The sequence below is a fragment of the Sphaerodactylus townsendi genome, linkage group LG07 (assembly GCF_021028975.2).
Source record: "Sphaerodactylus townsendi isolate TG3544 linkage group LG07, MPM_Stown_v2.3, whole genome shotgun sequence".
Classification (NCBI taxonomy): domain Eukaryota; kingdom Metazoa; phylum Chordata; class Lepidosauria; order Squamata; family Sphaerodactylidae; genus Sphaerodactylus; species Sphaerodactylus townsendi.
This window is the reverse complement of record NC_059431.1, coordinates 55,191,355-55,208,762: the sequence shown is the minus strand read 5'-3', so window position 1 is coordinate 55,208,762 and position 17,408 is coordinate 55,191,355. Positions and strand designations below refer to the sequence as shown.

General features: G+C 40.6%; 1 protein-coding gene across 2 annotated transcripts in view; it reads left to right on the top strand.

The window, feature by feature from the left end:
• Window positions 1-17,408, top strand: part of MCC (MCC regulator of WNT signaling pathway) — a 240,601-nt gene that overhangs the window by 182,322 nt on the left and 40,871 nt on the right. For both annotated transcript variants that reach the window (XM_048503353.1, XM_048503355.1), the window contains 5 exons: window positions 1,326-1,532; window positions 10,673-10,819; window positions 11,172-11,261; window positions 13,301-13,449; window positions 15,581-15,721. In XM_048503353.1, coding sequence (XP_048359310.1) covers window positions 1,326-1,532; window positions 10,673-10,819; window positions 11,172-11,261; window positions 13,301-13,449; window positions 15,581-15,721 — 734 coding nt within the window. The remainder of the gene's footprint in view (window positions 1-1,325; window positions 1,533-10,672; window positions 10,820-11,171; window positions 11,262-13,300; window positions 13,450-15,580; window positions 15,722-17,408) is intronic.

Here is a 17,408-nt window from a genome sequence, read left to right as displayed (position 1 = left end):
ACCTTTGAGGGTCGATAACTTTGGACCCCCTGAACCAAACTTCACCAAACCTGGGAGGTATCATCAGGAGAGTCTCTTACTGATACCACCCAGGTTTTGTGAAGTTTGGTCCAGGGGGTCCAAAGCTGTGGACTCCCAAAGGGGGTGCCCCCGTCCCCCATTGTTTCCAATGGGATCTAGCAGAAGATGGGGGCTACACTTTTGAGGATCCCCTGAACCAAACTTCACCAAACCCGGGTAGTATCATTAGGAGACTCTCCTAAAGATATCCTGAAAGTTTGGTGCTGCTAGCTTAACAATTGCACCCCTGACAGCAGGCACCTCCCAAATTTCCCCAGATTTTCCTTTTAACCCCCCCCCCTTTGCCATGGATTTAAAGGGAGAATCCGAGGTCCCCAGTTTAAACATTAAAAGTGATGCTGTTTCAGGGTGGGGGAGAATCAACCCCAAAACAGCGTCACTTTCATTGTTGTTTAAACTGGGAACCCCAGATTCTCCCTTTAAGGTGGATTTAAAAGGATAATCTGGGCTTCCTAATTTAAACACCATTGAAGGTGATGCTGTTTGCGGGTGGATTCCAGCATCACTTGTTTAAACTAGGGAGCCCAGATTCTCCTTTTAAATCTACCTTAAAGTGAGAATCTGGGGTTCCCAGTTTAAATAACATTGAAAGTGATGCTGTTTCCCCCAACTGGGAGGACTGGATACAACACCATAAAATATTTTCATAGCAGTAATAAAACATTTTGAAAGCATTTTGAAAATCATTGCTTGGTCACAGTGGGGGAGGGCGGCTACCCATGGGGGGGGCCCAAACTCCAGTTTGCCTAGATACGCCACTGGGTGTACCTACAAGGGGGCCGGGGTGTGTGCGCGTTGCACCAGGCATGCGCCTGGGGGGCATCAAACTCAGGTTTTGCCCAGGGCTCCAGTTTGCTTAGTTACGCCACTGCTTCGAACAGAACTTTTGACAGGAGAATTGAACTTGGGATTGCTGTGAGAGGCAAAGGAGGATAAGTATATGTCAGTTTGAATAAGGTGGTATAGTTCTGAGTTGCTTGAGGTATGTCTGCTAGCTTTTGGTGAGTTCACTAAAAGTACATGGTTCTGTTGGGAGGGGCTTCCACTTCATTGAGGTGAATCAACTGCCTGCTGGGAGGGTGTGACGAAATAGCCCAAGTTAAAGGGTTAATGTTTTCTATTCAAAAATTCCTTGAATAAATTTGAAGAGTTAGCATGTTTCTATTTAAGTTTGTCATTTCTTTAGTGCATCTATGTGAAATTATCAGTCCCTTCTAATAGCCTGCTTCTTTCAATTTTTGCAGACAGTAGAAGAAATTGAAGGTGTGCTAGGGCGAGATCTCTATCCAAATCTGGCAGAAGAGAGGTCTCGATGGGAAAAGGAACTGGCAGGCCTAAGGGAAGAGAATGAGAGTCTCACTGCAATGCTGTGCAGTAAAGAAGAGGAGCTGAACAGGACCAAGGCCACTATGAATGCTATCCGAGAAGAACGGGACAGATTACGCAGAAGGGTAAGGATACCAACCCCCTACATGACACACAGTGCTTCAGTTCTGGTGTAGAAATAGAACTGACAGAATATAGGGAGGCACAAGCAGGCTCTGTCCTGATTTGCAGTTTTCTTTTCTAAAGGGCTTTTTGTTCTGGCTGCATTCACCTTTTTCATGTCCTTCAATTCCATTGGCTTCTTTCAACCTCCTCCATCTTCCCTTTCATGGGCACCTTCCTAGGACTGTTGGCTAATCAGCCAACATTTGATGTTTATGTAGAATTTAATTGTGATTAATTGAAATATCTCAGGTATTCAGTAGACTTACAGGAGCCCTCATGTAATCATATCAATAGAGATCTCTCCAAGAGAAATTCAGTTTATCCAGCATGACACATTTTTCTTGTGAACAAAAGCAGCCTCTGTGTTTTAACAAGTTCTTTTTTCATAATTTGGGAGCCCATGAATGATTCAGTTCTGTTTCCTGTTAACTGAAGTCCTTTTTGGAAATATAGACTCTGAATTGAGAGAGAAATTATGGAAAGAATGATGATATATATTGTCTCTTAGTTCAGTCTTAATAGATAGTGGAGAACTGTGATCCCTGAACTTATGTGTAGATAATACTCCTGTTAGTTTAAAGAAAACAGATATATTTCCTTCTCCCTGAGGCTTTGTCCTGTATGTAATTGAGAATATTGTGGGCTGAATTTTTTTGCATTTTAATGGCATCCTCTATTGTCTGAGAAGTCTGTCCTTTCGATATTATTTTCTGAGCTTGCAGTGCTGTTCTGTGTATGTCATTAGATTGGATTGTTTGCTATTTTCATGCTTGGACAACTCCCCTTTACACTTTCATTCAGGAAAGCTTTTTCTTGAGCACATTACACTGTGTTTATGAAGTACTGATATGATTACATGTCATCTACAGAGTTACATAATTAGATCACCATAACTGAAACATCTTTACAGGTGTGCACAATTCTTATTCTTTTTTAATTTTTACCCAGTTAATCACTTTGTGAACTGTGAGGTAGATATGGCTTACAGATTGTGAATGGCTCATTGTCACCCATGGTCTTCTATGGCACAGTGGGAATTCAAATCCAGTCATTCAGTTTCCTAGTACAACTCTCTTAGAACTGCACCACACCAGCTCTCAACAAAGCTTTTGAATGTAGTTGTATACCCATCAATTTATGAGTCCTTTGTGTGAGCTATATGTATGTGAAAAAAGGTCATTTTTAAAGACCGTAGGGAACTTTATTATTTGCATTATGCCCTTCTCCACTGAGGTTTGCAACTACTCCTGGACAACATCTTTGAAATTTTCTCCTATTCTCCCAGATTTTCCCAGTTATTTGCGCTGTAGGTTAATTTAGAAGAGTTTTATTTCAATTTTTATTTTGAGGATTTTTTTGTGGGGAAATTTTGTTGTGCTTGAGATCTACTTTAAATTGTTTTATTGTTGTTGTTTTTATGGTAGTAAAGATTATATACTGTTTTTACTTGAAAAGGGGGTACATGAAGGAATAGCCCAAGTACTTATGCTTTAAACATCTGCCAATCATAAACTTATCAAAGCAGCTAAGGTTCATTACCGGTTTTGAAGCGAGCACAGAGTTTTGTTGCAGTTCACAGATTTACATTTTATGCCACCTTTCTTCCAAGGACATAGATAAGGGGGGTTCCCAGGTTTAAACCCCCTCATTACATATCCCAAGCTCCACCCCCCGTTTGTGTTTTTTGTATTTTTAAAGTGTTTTTTTTTTCAGTTTTTGACCTGCAGGGGGCGTAGTTTTTAGGCTAGCAGCACCAAACTTTCAGGGATTTTTTGGGAGACACTCCTGATGATACCATCCAGGTTTGGTGAAGTTTGGTTCAGGGGGTCCAAAGTTATGGACTTCCAGAGGGGGTGCCCCATCCCCCATTGTTTCCAATGGGAGCTATTAGGAGATGGGGGCTACACCTTTGAGGGTCCATAATTTTGGACCCCTTGAACCAAACTTCACCAAACCTGGGTGGTATCATCAGGAGTGTCTCCCAAAAAATCCCTGAAAGTTTGGTGCTGCTAGCTTGACAGCAGGCACCCCCCAAATTTCCCCAGATTTTCCTTTTAAATCCACCCCCTTCGGCATGGATTTAATCTGAGGTCCCCAGTTCAAACATTGAAAGTGATGCTGTTTCAGGGGATAATCCACCACAAAACAACATTACTTTCAGTGTTGTTTTAACTGGGGACCCCAGATTCTCCCTTTAAGATGGGTTTAAAAGGAGAATCTGGGCTCCCTAGTTTAAACACCATTGAAAGTGATGCTGTTTGGGAGTGGATTCCATCATCACAGCGGCCGCCCAGGATCCATTTTCCCTAGCTACGCCTCTGCCCAGAGGGGAGGCCAGCACAGCAGGTGGGCGGGTGGCAGGGGAGTCTGCCATCCCTGGCCTCGGAGAGCTGCTTTTATAAGCACTGAGGCCAGGTGCAGGGCTTGGGGAGGTGTGGCCATGCCCCAGGGGCAGATGGGGGCGTGGCTTCACCCCAAACCCACCCCATAAAAAATCTATACCTACATCCCTGCTTTCTTTCTTGGTTAGTTATCAGATCTTCTGTTTTTCATCCTCATCTTTAACAGCTAATAATCTTGGAATAAATTAGCAGGGCAAAAGTACATAAGTATAAAAATGACATCCCCATATATAATATACACATATATTATATACATGCTTGTGTGTGTGTGTGTGTGTGTGTGTGTGTGTGTGTGTGTGTGTGTGTGTGTGTGTGTGTGTAATCAATGTATATAATACATATAGAAACTAAAATGACTGAACTGAAGCTACTGCATTTTAGTTACTGGAAAAAACTCAGTGAAAAAGACAATAATGCTAGGAAACGTTTAAGACAGTAGGAAAAAAGAAAACCCAGCATGAGATAGATAGCCTCAGTAAAGGAAGACATGATCATGGATTTGCATAACCCGAGCAAGGCTGAACAAGAGAACATTTTTTGGAGTTCATTGATTCATAAGTCAGAAGTGACTTGATGGCCTGTAATTTGCATGAACAAGCCCTCTGTTCTTGTCTGTCCCTGATCTTCACCCCCCTTATTCCCAAGGTGTAAAATCAGGCTCTTTAGGGAAGACTAAGCCTATCAGATGAGATTGCATGGTCGCTGGCAAAGCCAAGCGTAACACAGGTCCTAGTTTTGAAGCAACAGGAGCCCATCCTCTTCCCATCCACCCCATTCAACTCCAGGCTACTCCAGTACCTCAACAGAGTACAAGGCAGGAGTGGGATGGGAAAGAGGGTCATCAGGCATTCTAAACTGCTGATAGTCATCAGCTCCAAAACTCTTTTTCCTCTGTGAGTGTTTGGAATGTGCCCTGACCCCCCACCCCTAGAAGTCTTGCATGCCCAATGCCTACCGTGACCACTGTCAATGTGTAGTCCTTAAAATGGAGGCAGGAAGACAAGGTATCAGAAGGTCCTGCAGATGGATGAATGGAGGGTACATTGGGCAGGAGAAGGAGGGAGATTAGGCAGATCAAGGCAGGTTACTGTGGATCTCTGTCTCCCACTACATAAAACTTGACATCTTCGAATATCTCATCAGGAACCTTCAGCTCTCCCACCCCCTCCTCACTACAGTTTTGCCTGACTAATAGCCATACCTTCTGCCTTACACTAAGGACTGCAACTCCCCTCTCAGGCCTGAAGTCTTGTGTTTTTTTAAAAAAAAATCCTGTTCATGTCTGCGTAGCCACGCAGGCACATGGTGTTGTATCGGGGTCTCATGGGATGTCAATGTGGCTGTGGGGGGTACATGTGTGCATTCCTGCATAGCTACACAGAAATGAATGGTCAACAACAACAACAAAACGCTGCACCACCATGCGAAGTCTCGTGACCCTGCCAATGTGTTTGCTGTTGACAGAAGGGCTGACAGTGCGAACGGATCGGTACGGCACCTGTGTCATTTACACCATTTGCACAGCGCTGTTTTTGGCCTGTGTGGAAGGGCCTCAGAAAAGTTATAACAGTACAAAAACCAAAAAGGAGTATCACCAGGTTATAGTTCTTTCTTGGAATGTATTTTACGCAGGTTCAGATGGAAGAGTGAACTCAGGGAGAGACTGAAAGAGGGTAAGGATGAGAGAAAGAGAGAAAATACATATATTGCTGGGAATGGCAGATAGCAGACTATGTTTTGGGGGGGCAGACTTTTGGAAGCTATGTTGTGGTTTTCACACAGAACACTTCCTTGTTATTGCAAGTGGCTACCTTTTAATGACCTTGTCATTTCTTTAGATTGTTGACTGAGCGTTTGAGCTGTAACAAAACATATGAAGGCTAGGTTCCAGGTTATTAAACACATAACTGAAAATTATTTTGTGCCTTTTCCTTCTTTCAGGCTTATTGGAAAATTTCAGTCTTGTGATCTAAACCATATGTTAATTTGCAGAACAGAGAATTTATTTCTCTCTGGAGGAGTCTGTTTATTACGGATGTCCATGTCAGCCGCACTATGTAATAGTGAACACTAGGGAGCTTATTTGCATTTGTAATATAGTCAATAGCTGCCACACAAATAAATGTTTTCTTTGACCTACTAAATATTTTATATCTGCAGCCCTGAACCAAGAGTCACTACAGATTATTTCCCCAGAGGGTGAGAAAGGAGACCTGTTAAAATTTAGCCTTGGTTCTATACAGATTAAATTGGGTAGATAAAAAAAGTTGAAGCTGAACAGATCAATAGAACTGTTACTTTAGCCCAATGTCTGTAATCAAACAAAGTGCTCTCAATGGGGTTTCAGAGGCTTGTTAGAGGTTTAATTAAATTATGTATTTAATGCATTCCGTTAATAGAATGTCCTGCTTTGCAGTGCAACAACTAAGAAAGACATGTGTATGGATTTTTATTTTTCACAGATTGTTAGTAAATGAGGTAGTTACGTATTTTTGTAAGAATAAGGAACCATGAGCTATGTAAAGTTGTTTCCTACCTTGGTCCATTCCACACAGCAAATGTATAACAGGTTGCAGTTGTGATAAAGGAAATGATGCCTCTTTTTTCGACCCCTCCCCAAAAGCAGAAAAATAGCAATAACAATTTTTTTCAGCTTTGTTCAGGATACCCAAATACAAATCCGTAGCTGCTGACCACTGCTACTGGCCTAAAATGAGATGAGTCCACTACAGGTCTATTTCCAGAAGCTTACAAAAACTTGCAGAACAGATTGTTTCCCTATTTTTAAATTAGAAATTGGGGGAGAAATAAGGTATTTTGTCTTCTAGAATGAAGAATGAAATGCTTTTGAAAATAACAGTTTTAAAATACTGTGTATTTAAGACCAACAACAGAATCAGGGATTCATAATTCTCCGACCCTCTTCCCCATGATTTGTAGCATGTTTTGTGGGTGTGTTTCTCTCCCTCTCTACCATACTCTTTCCTCTTTCCCCCTAGTCCATTCTTTTCTATCCAGTAGGTAGCCTTGCTTCTGGAAAATGAAGCAAGTAATGCCTGTTATTCTGTGATTTGCTTGCATACAGTTTTTAAACTGTCTTGAACACAGGTTTTTTTTCTAAATGTGGTTTTAATGTTATTCATTTTTCTTTACATTTGGAAGGTTGCTTTATGGCCTATAATTGTGGCTAGTAACCATTACTTGATAAACTGTTACTGCCTTATTATTCAGAACTAAAATTTTAACATTCTTTCTTTTTGTTAAAAGCCATCCAGATTTTCATAAGTGTATCATGCAAGTGTTGAGGATTCTATGGTTCATTGTGCCTAAGTATACAGTGCCTTTCATTAAAGATGTGGAATGATTCATGAAACATTTATGTTTGAGGCAGGATTGTTGCTGTAGTCTAAAAATCCCTGAAATAGGAGAATATTGCAAATATTCTTCATGTATCTTAACAGCAGTACAGCAGAGAATAAAATACCTTTCATTTGTGTTTTTAAGAAGATTCCACGATCATTCATTTATCAAAATTTGGCATGAGTGTAGCCCAAGTTAATACAACAGTTTTTGACAGAATTGAGATCCTGCTCACAAACCCTGCTGTCTGTCTCACTCACTCACTCACTCACTCACTCACTCACTCACTCACTCACTCACTCACTCACTCACTCACTCACTCACTCACTCACGGTAGGAGGATACAACTCAAACCAGGTTTTTTTCAGTGGTGGAACCTCAGATGTGGAAACCCCCCCCCCCCTGTTTTAGGCGCTGCTAGGTCAAAAAATTTCTGGCCCTTAATTTAGGATTTGCTGTTTTTACAATCTGCTTCTAGCTTGAGGAATTATAAAACAGTTGGTAGTCTAAATTATCTGCGTGCTCTAGATTTTTGTGTGGTTTTACATTCTAGATTTACATGTGCTTCTATGCTTCTGGAGTTTTTCATTTTTATACTTAGAGATGTAGTGGCTTTGCTTTTTTAAATAGTTGTTTCATTTTACTAATTTTTGGTTTTTTATTATTTTATCTTGTTTTGAGCTACCTCCAGCATATTTCTGGAGATGGTGTTTAATTGTTTCAATTAATGAAATAGGGTTCGCTGCAGGAATATTATATCAAGGATCATATACTGTAGCAGATATCTTTGTATTTCATTTTTGTATAAAGTTGTGAGCAAAAGCAGCATGCACGAGAGTTCATGTTTTTCACACAACTGTAGTAGTGTCTGGATAGTTTTCCCCAAAACTCCCAAGAACACCGAGCTATATCATATCTGCAGTATGAGAATTTGAGAGATGAGGTGCTGAAAAATATCTGTTCTATGGCCACATGTTTTACATGAGATGGAATCTGGAATGCAAAGCATGAAATTTTAAGAGAGATTTAAGAGTACTACTTTGTCAGGATTGGCAATGTAAGTGTTTTAACGCATGATGAACTGCTAGGCTACGTGTATACCCAGCTCATTTATTTATGTGTTCTTACAGTTTGGGAAGTTGACATCATGCTGCTTTTGTTTCTTTTGCTCGGCTCAGTGATCAGTAGAGATATTTATGTGTTGCAATAAATGGTTTGACACTGGGAAATTTTCCATTCAGAATGCAGCTTTTCCCCTCCTTTCTATACTAATTGAGTGAAAAAATGAAGCTATGATTTCCCTTGTGGCACAAGTTGCTGTGTAGGAGAAGACTTTTTCAGCTGTTTGTCTGAGGTGTACCTTACAGTCTTATACTGAGAAATACTATTTGACTATTGCAAGCTCCACCACCCACACACCTCCTTTCTAGTCCAAATACCATTTTGAGGTCAGATCGGCTGTATTTCAGTAATTTTGGTCCTTTTATTATAACACAGGCCATGCAGCTTAGTATTTGAAGTATTTGGCTGATCATTGGGCACATTTTCTAGCTTTTGGTGATTCTGGGTATTTTTGTGCTCTGCAGTGTTATGTTTAATGTACCTTTGGAATTACATAATGGTGTAATCCTGAAGATTTCTGCATCTTCCTTCTCCTTTCTTTGTTACTACAGAAAGAAGAGGTGGAGATATGAGCATTAGAGGGAGGGGGGAAAAGATAGTCCGGCTGACATTATGCCTCTTCAGAAACTCTATAAGTTTTATTATAGAGATTTTGGTGAATCCTAGAGAGGCATGATGTCAGGAGTTTGCTCTGACCAGTGTCACTCTTCCCCCCCCCCCCCCCCCCGCTTCCCATCTCCCATTGGTTATCATTCTGGTCCAGGCAACCCTGGATTGCTCGGTTGTCCCAGCAACATGATCTGCCCTGGGAAAGATAAAGTTCTTCAAGGTGCTGAAGAATGTAGCACATCAAATCAATATGGTCAGAATTTTAATTTTCATTGCATCTAAAGGAAGGACATGGAGATGAGTTTTACACCTGAGACTCTTACTGGAACAAGGTTTTTTCCCTCAAGAACATGACTGAACAGATCTAAATATCGATTTAGTTAGTTTGCCATCAATTGGGAAAGGCATGGAATCACTTCCAGTTTTTAATTAAATAGTTTATTATATGAGAATCTCCCATTATCCCGTTTCTTGATTTCTGTTGTTTACCCGGCTCTATATCTGCCAGACCAGCTATGTTGGTGTATATATCTGCATACATACTATTTCAGCAAAGGAGTCTTCTTGGGGCTTCCATCTCTGTGTGTATTTGGAAAAAATACCTTAACATAAAATCTGTCCTGTCATGCCTTGACGTATTTTCTTTGACTGTATGAACTAGACTTATTTTCCAGTCTTCAGAGTTTTATACATTAATTAAAATTTAAAAACATTATTGCTACCATAAAACCAAATCATATTCTCTTCATAATTTCTCACCTTTTTATTAAAGTTGTGACAAAAGTATATAAATAAATGTAGGGATAGCCCTTGATGCCCTCATTACAACAACATAAAGCTATCCCCTAACCTTTGCCTGATTTCTACCATTATTGCTTTAAAGCTCAATTGAATTTATTATTTAATTGAATATTTCAGCCAGTATAGGTAACATTACTGAATAGGTTAATGCATAAACATGCACATGTATATTTATGACATACAGCATATTCTAATGTGAAATTATAAATAAGCTTTGTACTTCTCATTGAAAGACATTGCAATGAGTCCTTGCCAAAAATACTAGGAACCGCAGTGAAATTTGTAGGCGCCATGGTGACCTGACGCCTGGGCTTTGTCAAGTCCAGTGTTCCCAATCAAATTTTAGTACACATTAAAATGTAATAGTTTAGAATTTATTATAGTTATTTCCACCTATTCTCCACCATTCTCTTCCCGCTTTATGTATCCAACAAATGCCTTATTTGATGCCTAAACACTGCACAAATCGGTAATCAATCCATTATTCTATTTTTTACAATTCCGTCCCCCATACACACATTTTTCTTTCTTCTAAAGTATCCCTAAATGTTACCTTCAAAGTAAGGTATACATATGGATAGGATGCTTTCAAAAAATATGTCCACTTCATGTAAAACAATCTAGAACTAGGAGTTGTTTTGTAGCAGCCAAAGGATCATTAGGAATGTTTTTGTAACAAAACTTTTAAGAATTTAAAAAATGCAGAAACATCAGCTGCATTCTAAAGTAGAACTTGCCTGCTGCCATTGGTATTTTTAATCAGACAGTTGTATAGGAAGGCAGATGATTTTTGTGTCTTACTGCAGGTTCGAGAACTACAGACCCGTTTACAGAGCATCCAGGCAACTGGGCCATCAAGCCCAAGTCGTCTCACTCCAGCCAACCGTCCCATTAACCCTAGCACTGGAGAACTGAGCACCAGCAGCAGCAGTAATGACATTCCCATTGCCAAGGTGAGCCCTCGTTTACTACAGACCCTCTCGTTATCTGGAAGAAGCAGCTTTTGCTGTGTGCGGCTGCTGCACAAGCATGCAATTAACTGGGAAGTATCAGCTGGAGTGTCAGGGGAATTTTCAAGGATCCTAAGTGAGTCCACAAACTCGAGCTGCAGGAAGAGATAAAATTCCAAGGATTTTAAGCCTCTGTTAGCCTCAACACAGATGCCAGCTTATATTAATCAATTTAACATAGCATCTTTCAACATTGCAAATGTGTGAAGTGAGAGCATTTTGTATAGCTGTCAGAATCTGTACATGGTATCTGAATATGCTAATCCTTGCGTGTGTATGTTTTTCCCATTTCTAGATCGCTGAGCGAGTGAAGCTCTCAAAGACAAGGTCAGAGTCTTCCACATCAGACCGCCCTGTGCTGGGATCCGAAATCAGTAGCATAGGAGTGAGTGTTGATCATTGTTATTGAGGAGGGGGCCAGAAGTCAATGACAAATAATATGCAATTTCCACTGAGGGCTTTAGGTTCAATTCTGGATCTCTCTAATTAAAATACATTTATTTAGTACACATATATGTCGTCTTTGGCCTTGTTAGGGTTCAAAAGCAGTTAAGATTGAAACATGAAGTTCAGAAGAGCCATAATAAAATTCAGTTAAAAACTGACATCAAATTAAAATGGTCAGTTGGATATCTGTGGCAGAATTATATCACAATCTTTTAAAGGTGAAGATTGCATCATTCAAGGAATACAGTATATTAAAATATATGTAATCATGCCATCATTGCCAGATCAGATCAGTTTTCTATCTTGTCTAGAATGCTATTTCACACTGGCTAAGCTGATGCCTCCAGAAAACCTATAAGTAAGGAAAACAGGGCCACGTCTTCCCCGTCATTAGCCTAACACCAGTATTCTGATAGATGAACATAAAAGTTCCATTTAGTTGTCATGACTGATAGCCATTGATGAACCTATCCTACAAGAATCTATCTGATCTCCTCTTAAAGCCAAGTAGACTGGTAGCCAGAACAGCCACTCACTCTGACTGAAGAAGTATGCTTCTTTTTGTCATAAACTTTGCTAAATGACTAAGAGCACGATCCAGATTACCAGAGTGGGCAGATGCAGCACCATGCCCCCTTCAACAGGCTTTCCAGCAGGGCAGAGAAAGAGAAAAAAGCAAAACCCCTCCTCACTACTGGAAAGCCCTCCATGGGGCCCTGTGTACTTACGGCCACAAATCCATGGTGGAAGCTGACTAATGTCAGCTCTGCCCTAGGAATGCTCTGACCCCCTCCCCACATTGGTGTTCGTTCCAGATGCCAGTGCAGCTCCACAGGGGCTCAGACTTCTGGGTTCACTTGAAACAGAGCTGAGGAGCAGCCAGTGGCTGGTGCATTTGCTCCCTGCACCTGGGGAGGGGGCAAACATTGGCATGGCCCTGTGCCGCACCTTGTGAACTTTCAAAACCCCCCCTCCCCCCCCAAAAAAATCTGGATGCAACTGCCCGAGTTCTAGTATTATGGTAGGTGAAGGGTTATTCATGAGAATTAAAAGTTAGAGAGTTTACACTCTAGGTCATAGGTGTCAAACTCGCGGCCCTCCAGATGTTATGGACTACAGTTCCCATCATCCCTTGCCAGCATTATGTGCTCTAGGTTATAAGAATATAAATTTTGATGTCTAGCCCAATAATTCAGTGTAAATCTTTAATAACTCTGTAATTGTATCAATTTTTTAATAACATAAGAAGCAAAAAAATCTATATCTGGTCTTCAGGGGTTTTGTTTCAAAGCTCAGTTGGATTGAAAAACATTGCTCATCAAAAGCTGCAAATCCTTTCAAGCATGGTGGGGAAAAAAGGATTGTATCCCATATGCCTGAATTGGTATTTGGAACTTGATCATTTTATAAACGTAAAAGAAGTAGAAGTCTTTTGTCATATATCATCCTTGTTACTGGATTTATTTGTCAGGCTTATGACAAGTAGTGACAAAGAATGTTCACATTCCTATGGTCATGTCAGAACACTGTTAGGAATAGAATGTATATTGGCCATGACAGTGTGATGCTGAAGCAAAATCTTTAAAGGTGTTCATTTAAAGTAGGAATTCACTGGCTCTACATGATGTAGTTATGCAACAAAGTTCCAGAATTTAATTTACTTTTCAGTAACCATTACTCCCACTGGTCTAGACAGCAGTGGGCCGCATGATCATCAGGAGACATTCTGAAGCAGTTCACTGGAATTTGTCTTAAGATTGTGGGCAGGCTCATTTTGTTACCAATAAAACTCCTTCAAATTAGCAGATACATAGTGGCCTGTAACTTCTGAAGGACTGCACAGCAGGGACTGAAAGTCCCATTCCACTTCTCTTCCTAAGTCTCTGTGTGATTCCCTGCTGCTGCATACCCACAAACCTGCATGGTGTGATGGAATAGAACAATATGGAATGAGGACTTCTAACTACCACATTACAGGTATCAAGCAGCGTGGCTGAACATCTAGCCCACTCCCTTCAGGACTGTTCCAATATCCAAGAAATTTTCCAGACACTCTACTCACATGGGTCTGCTATCTCTGAAAGCAAAATCCGAGAATTTGAAGTAGAAACTGAACGATTAAACAGGTAAGGTTACAAATTTTACATGCGAATGAATTCTCTTAGATGGAATTGTTGCTTTGTTTGTTTTCAGGGGTGAGAGGACTTAACTGAGTGATTGTAGGATGGATGCACCCTGTAAGATTTGCTTGCTAAGACATACAAATGTAGGAACAGTTTGGAACCAGGCTTTCAGCACACAAATCTTTTCAGCAACAGTTGGGTGCATTACTTATTCCTAGCAAACATTTTGAAAACACAGGCACGACATTGACTTGCAGAGAATCATTCCACATCTGAAGAACATATCATGACAATCTGCTCTTGCTTTCGGTTGATTAACTTGATTTGTTATCCCTGTCATTTTGATTTGTGTGAATTATGTTTATGCCAACTGCATATAAATGCAGGAAAGATCATGATGAAAAGGAGAGCTTAACCTGAATTAATGCTTTCTTTCAACAAGATAATTTAGTCATCAGCATTAAGCCATATAAGATTTGTCAAGATTTGCATATTATTCTAGAGGACCTGGCAACAGCTGCTGTTTGTCTCTTGTGAAACCTGAAATACAGCTTTCAAAGTAAATTTGTATAGTTCAGTGTGGTAATTTTAGCAAGGATATTGCTGATGTCTTTGTACTAATTTTGATCTGGTAGTTAAAACAATATGTTGTTCCTAGATTTGTAAATAATTCCTGATTTATCATTTCCTCTGTCTTTCTTTCTTTTCTTTTTATCAGAACCAATAGATATAACATATTTTAAAATTTTCTGAGCATTTTTTTTGCATTTTGGCATGGTTCTGCAATGACTATTTATGAGTACAGTAATTCTCTATGAGAGTTTGCTCTACTCACCAAAGTGTGTGAATATCTGGGGAGGGACTAGTATGGCCAGTTTCCTTTCCTTGCTGCAACTCACTACCACTCTTTTTTGTCTCATGACATATTCAAGGAGATTCCCTTGGCCTTGAGTGCAGATTTTGTTCTCCCTGTGGTTTCAGTTGAAAAGAGGAGTAGGTTTGTCACCTCCCACAGCTGCCTGTTTTTGCTGACCCCTAGCTTCCTCTGTCATGACCCTCCACATCAGTGACCTGACCCTTCTAAAGAGAGCACAAGCAAACCATGCTCCCAGCTCCTCACAGGAGGAGCTCCCTGTCTTGTATGAAGTCTGACTTTTCCTCAGTTGGTGCCAAAGCATCGCTCAACTGCCATGATTCTACCCAGCCTTTATCTGTTTTGTCTATTGAGGCAATGGTACTTTAAAAGTCTGTGATGAATGCAAACTGAATAAAAGCAATTAATATGTTGATATGTGGTTGCTAATAAAGCCAGCTTCCATGAAATTGATCCCCTCCCATCCATTATCCCTCCTCAGATCCCTGCTCACAGATCCCTTGGTTTGATAGTCCTTTAGTTCCAGTAGTTCTTCATGTGAAAACGCAAGTATGCATCATCTGGAAGCTGGAAGCATGGCTATATTCCCTAGTTGCAGTTGTACTTTTGAGTCTTCTCCCCTTCTTTTTTTTTTTTGACAGTAGGCTTCTTCCTATCCCTTGAAATGGTCCTCTTGAAACTCCTTCCATTTTTGAACTTTTCAAAAGCAATGTCTGGTGTAGCATGAGGAGACTGTGGTCTGGGAGTACAAAACCTCACAAACTCATACACAGACCTGAACTACTACTAAATTTTTCACCTACGTTCTGAACAATTCTACTTTATTTTGGCATGGTTCTGCAATGACTATTTATGATGGGTTTAAGGATGGGTTTAAGGATGGGTTGGATGCATACCTGTATTTTCACATGAAGTGCTACCAGCACTGAGGAAGTACTGAACTAATTTAAAAGAGAATCTGTGAGCAAGGACGTGAGGTATGATAGTAAAGGGGAAGAATATTTTTATGGAAGTAGCCTTATATGCAGCTTCATATCAATGTACTAATTGCATTCAATTAGCTTGTTTAGCTGATTTCCCATATGACTTTGCACAAAGAGTTGGTATTATCTGTCTCTTCTATGTGAATAATGAACAACAAAATGCTTCCAGCCAGATTCTCCTTGACCTTCTAATCAGGATTCACTTGAGAAGTGGCCAAGGCAGGTAAAATTGCAGCAACTTCGGTAGAAATGTTAAAAGGTTCTTTCTTCTTCACAGCCGCATTGAACACTTAAAATCTCAGAATGATTTATTGACAATAACTCTGGAAGAGTGTAAGAACAATGCTGAGAGGATGAGCATGTTGGTCGGAAAATATGAATCCAATGCCACTGCTCTAAGACTTGCATTGCAGTACAGGTATGTTGATGTCTGAATGGGTGAATATGAAAGACAAGATAGGAGGGGAGGTGCACTTTATTGTACCAACCTGTGATATGAGTGATCACAAGTTTTGAATTGTACAGAATGTCTTTTCCACGTTGCCTTTAATAGTCTGTATCCAACAAGTAGCTTTATGAGGAGACAGAGTATGAAGGCAGCTTTTAATTTCACACCTTTTGCCTGTGGGTTGTGACAAGTACACTGGAGAAAGAGGAGGAAGATGAGTTTGTACTGATATCATTACTGGAAGAGTTGGTTGATACACAAGTTCCTTAATTGCTGTGTGTCTTCAACTCACATCTGCTCATTAATTTCCCTCAGGTTGTTCCCTATCCCCCTTTTAGTAGATTGCCAAAGTGTTGGTTTTACAAATGGTAGAGTAGTACAATCCACATTGTTCAAGGAGCTGACCCAAGCCATATGCTTTATAAAGGAAGCAAAAGATTGCTAGTAGTGGTTATAGATCAAAAAAATGCCTATGGGAAAGATCTTCCTCTCCCCATTTTTGATAACTGTTAGGCCAGGAGATTGAACCAAACTCAGCTAATGAGTCCCTCCAAGTAAATATCTTCTGGTCCTTAGTCTCTGATAGCCAGGGATATCGAGTGCCTTAAAATAAGAATGATTGAATTTCAGGTATGATTACAAATAAGCCAAGCACCTTTTGTTCAAAATTTAAATCACATTCCCTACTTGTCAGCTTTGTGCCTGCATAACAGCTGCTTCCACAGGCTTTCCTGTTTAGGTTGGTTTGTTTTTGCTACAAGGTATTGTTACCCTAAATTATGGGGTCTGCCCCTTTTTAGAGTGAGGGAATTAGCAAAGGCAGACCTAGCATAGTGAGAGACCGAATAAGCTTGAGATCTTTGTTGCCAAAGTTTATGGCTATGGGTTTCCGCAAGAAATCCTCAGGAAATGAGAGTAAAAGTTTAATATTTTTTGTTAAAAGGGTAAAAATAATAAAGTACAAGCACACAGATTAAAGTAGCAAAGAATTCCACAATTCTGAGATTTAGAAAGTGTTGAGGGTAAAAATCTGGAACAGGTAGGGTTTGAGGAATAGAACAATATTTAGCATATCTTGAAGAGGATTGCTCAGATGAGCAGAGTTCAGCGGCCTGCACTAAACTCTGGTAGAAGAATGGGAAAGAAGGCAATCTGTTGGAACTCATAGAGTAGTCCTGTGATAAGCCAAAGAGAACGAGGAAAGGCCCCCAGCACCTTAGAGGGCAGAACATTTTCCTGTCTCTATTCTGTGTATCCAGTTCTATGGTGTAAGAACGAAAGTTATTTACTGCCTAGACCAGGGGTCTGCAACTTGCAGCTCTAAAGCCGCATGGGGCTCTTTCAGCCTTATACTGCAGCTCCACGTTGCCTGGAGGTCAGAGGGTAGCGTGAGCGTGTCCCTCCAGCCCTCCAGAGCAGTGCTGGAAGGAAAAGTGAGTGGAGGGGCCGAACTGGAGGCAGCTCCATGCGTGAGGGTGCTGCTTTTCACATCCCCTCCACTCACCTCTCCTTCCAGCGCTGCTCTGGAGAGCTGGAGGGACACGCCCACACTGCCTCCAACCCCTGGAGTTCGGAGGGTAGTGTGGGCATGTCTCTCCAGAGCAGCTGCCATCCCCCCTCTGCCATCCCCACAGCTGCCATCGCCCCTCTGTCCCAT